The sequence below is a fragment of the Daucus carota genome, chromosome 5 (genome assembly GCF_001625215.2).
Source record: "Daucus carota subsp. sativus chromosome 5, DH1 v3.0, whole genome shotgun sequence".
NCBI classification, from domain to species: domain Eukaryota; kingdom Viridiplantae; phylum Streptophyta; class Magnoliopsida; order Apiales; family Apiaceae; genus Daucus; species Daucus carota.
The window spans coordinates 36,470,919-36,474,266 of record NC_030385.2 but is presented as its reverse complement, the minus strand read 5'-3'; the positions used below and the strand labels follow the sequence as shown (position 1 = coordinate 36,474,266).

General features: G+C 34.2%; 1 protein-coding gene across 1 annotated transcript; it reads right to left on the bottom strand.

The window, feature by feature from the left end:
* Positions 1–1,427: 1,427 nt before the first annotated feature.
* Positions 1,428–3,088, bottom strand: LOC108221680 (transcription factor MYB20). The gene is made up of 3 exons (XM_017395543.1): positions 2,927–3,088; positions 2,681–2,810; positions 1,428–2,412 (listed from the first exon to the last, which is right to left on the bottom strand). Exons 1-3 carry the CDS (start codon positions 3,057–3,059, stop codon positions 1,428–1,430), a joined length of 1,248 nt encoding a protein of 415 aa, XP_017251032.1. The 5' UTR covers positions 3,060–3,088.
* Positions 3,089–3,348: the final 260 nt, after the last annotated feature.

Sequence of the window (3,348 nt, the reverse complement as noted above, 5' to 3'; positions counted from 1 at the left end):
GTTTGCATGTCAGTTTTAACATCAAAGATGGACACGATTTATTTATCTGCGGTTAGCAGGCGACCACTTGCTGGTTGAAATCGTACTTGTGAACTGCCTCCTTGCTACATAAGAGCAATATAGAGAGAGACAAAATATAACAAGTTATAACTACTACTTAATTAAGCAATGTACAGTTGTCGAGAAGAAGAAAGGCATAAGAAGTTCACAAACTAACCTTTGAAACTCAAGTAGTGCATGAAAATGGACTTACGTTCCAAAAACGAATTTCATTGTTACTATCGCAAAATCAGATTACATATATCATTTTTCTTCATGGAAGTCTAGGGATATAACATGATTGTTGTGCCCAGTATAAGCATGCAAACAGTAGTAGCTTGGCTGAAAGATTGTGAAATATTTAAATACATGTGTGTTGGTTTAAAGAGTACTTCATAGTATGCAGAATAATAAACAAGTACATACACAACACAATAGAGATTAGAAAATTACATTAGCTGCATCCCACAATCGCGCAGACTTGTCATATGAAGCCGTCGCCAACTGAGTTGAATTCGGCCTGAAACGGACATCTGTAATCAAGAACTGGTGTTCTTCGGGAGTGTCCTCCGTTCGCAAGGTATCCATGTTCCAAAGAACAGCCTGTCAGATAAGCATCATTTGTTCACATACCTATGTATTGGACTTAAAAAGAATGATAAATACTACATGATGCCGCGTTTCTGTGCTAAATGATGTAATGTTATAAAGTGATATTTGAGATCAAATTTTCCGGACCTGATATTTGAGACATTATTAACTTATGATAAAGGGGCCAAAATCCAAAAACTAAGATAGTGGTCAATGAAATTATAAAACTAAGCTGTTTAAATAAACAGTAACAAATCTTTTGCTCAAAATCGATAATAAATATAATTGCATAAACACTTATCCATTCAGCTCAGATCAACCAGATATATATATATGCCAAAAAGAAGGCAATCTTCATATATATTTGTCGAAATAGAGTAAAATAAGGATACATACACATTAATTGAAAATCCTCATTGGTTTAAGTATGATGACTAATGTATTTGGTTTCTAATAACTATAGACTAAGTACCGTTGCGTGCGATTTTACATGTAATTAAGTTTTCTATAAACATGATGATCAAAATCCAACGAATTACTTGGATTTGGGAATGTCACGAAAAGAGTGATATACACTATTAGATTGATAATTGATTTTTCATATATTTCTACAGTTAAAAGTTACACTTAGATTATTAAAGTGAAAAAAGAGTACACTATTAAATTGATAATTTATATTTAATTTATTCCAATACAGTTGAAAGTTACACTTAAATTAAAGTGAATAAAGAGTATAACTAATTAACTCTTCAATCATTATTACAATTTATTAGATCAGCTGGCACTTGCAACATTCTTCATCCAAGACTATTCTTGAGAGACACAGGGTCGGGAAGAGATCTAATAAGTTCAAAATCAATTGTGTCAATATCAAAATCATTAATCAACCAATTCCAATCACTGAAATCATCCTCACAGGTGACACCCGAGTTTTCAATGTAAAGTTTTTTATGACCACCACTCTGCCAATCTTCAAAAGATTGCAAAGACTTCAAATCCTCAAGAATAGAAATTGTAGTTGATGCATTTGTATTAGAACAAGTAGTTGAAGAACAAGATGATGATAAATCAGGCCGGAGAGTTTCTTCGGGTTCAATAGACTGGAATTCATGTATAAAAAAGTTATTGTTCGTGTTTTCATCGGGTTCCTCGAGTTCAATCGACGGAACTGCATCTGAAAAAAAACATTCGTCAATGTTATCATTGGATTTTATCAATGGGACTTCATGTGTAGAAAAGTCATTATTAGTGTTTTCATTGGATTCACTTAACATGACTTCATGTGTAGAAAAGCCATCTTCGGTGTTTTTATAGGGTTCAATAATTGGGATTTCATATATAGAAAAGGCATTATCATTGTTTTCATCAGGTTCGTAGGGTTCAATAATTGGGACTTCATATATAGAAAAGGCATTATCATTGTTTTCATCAGGTTCATTATTCATCGGGACTTGCTGTAAAAAACCATTGTTGGTGTCCATTAACTCTTGCTCTTTAGCCAGTTGATCATCAGTGTGAGTGATGGTCGACTCCTCTAAATTTAACGAAATCTCATCTTCTTGATCTTTATGATGCTCTTGTGTTTCTTCTCCATTTGGTAGTTCTGCTTCTTGGGATTGGTAGTGTTTGTGATGATTATCCGGAGGAGGATAAGCATTTAGTGGCTTGTGAGTAAGAGGATCAATTCCCATCTTGCTTAATTTTTTCTTGATGTGGGTATTCCACAAATTCTTGATTTCATTATCAGTTCTCCCGGGCATATGTGAAGCAATCTTTGACCATCTGCCCAAGTTGTTTGACGAGGCAGACTTTAGCAAACAAACACTTGTCGCAATCAATAAATAATTTCATACAGATGATTAATTCTATATATGTATGTATGTTTTGTTTTATGCTAACAAACACTCACAAAGATCCAAAATATCATATTTGTATCTTCATATAAACACACAATAATGAATGAACCGCAGGCAATCATTTTACAAGTAGTCATTGGTTTCTAAAGTGCAATGAGAAGTAAAATGCATAGTGTAAATACCCAAAAACATACTTGTTACCAAATTGAGAATGGAGGTCAATAACAAGCTTCTCTTCGTGTTGCGTTAAAAGGCCCCTCTTCAAATCTGGTCTTAGATAATTTACCCATCTCAGCCTGCAGCTCTTCCCGCACCTTAGTAGTCCTGTAATGCAACCATCCATGCATAGTTATCTTTTAACAATCAAAGAAATGAAGACATAAATGTTTTAAAGAAGAAGCCAATGTATACTTATACAACCTAATATGTACTTATAATACCTGCATGTTTAGGAACATCTCTCCAGGAGCACTTGTAATTGGTAAGAACGAAGTTGACGAGCTTCTTGTCCTCTTCAGCAGTCCATGCCCCTTTGTTTAGCCCGATGTTATCACAGCACGGTCTCCTTCCCATTATCTACATGCATATGTATATAAGCAATACTCAACATTATACGTTTTATTGGCCTCACTGCCCCCAAGCTGTTCCCCATATATATTAGTGCATACAAAGGCTTGCTGGAGAGAATATTTGATTATTTTTTTCCCCGCGCCTACGTGGAGAATGTGCACAAATGCACTATTTTTTATTTTTTATTTTTATGTAATTATTTTAAAATGTATATATACTTGTCTGTCTTAAAGTACAGCATATGGTTTAAACTTGTGTTTCATCCCTATACTTTCCCGCCCCATTTTAGAAC

Bases quoted from the DNA above. Each gene is read 5' to 3' on its own strand.
- LOC108221680 (XM_017395543.1), bottom strand. From the start codon at position 3,059: ATGGGAAGGAGACCGTGCTGTGATAACATCGGGCTAAACAAAGGGGCA. The intron at 2,811-2,926 runs GTATTATAAGTA...GTTGCATTACAG, and splicing joins AGATGTTCCTAAACATGCAG to GACTACTAAGGTGCGGGAAG. The intron at 2,413-2,680 runs GTATGTTTTTGG...CAACTTGGGCAG, and splicing joins CATTCTCAATTTGGTAACAA to ATGGTCAAAGATTGCTTCAC.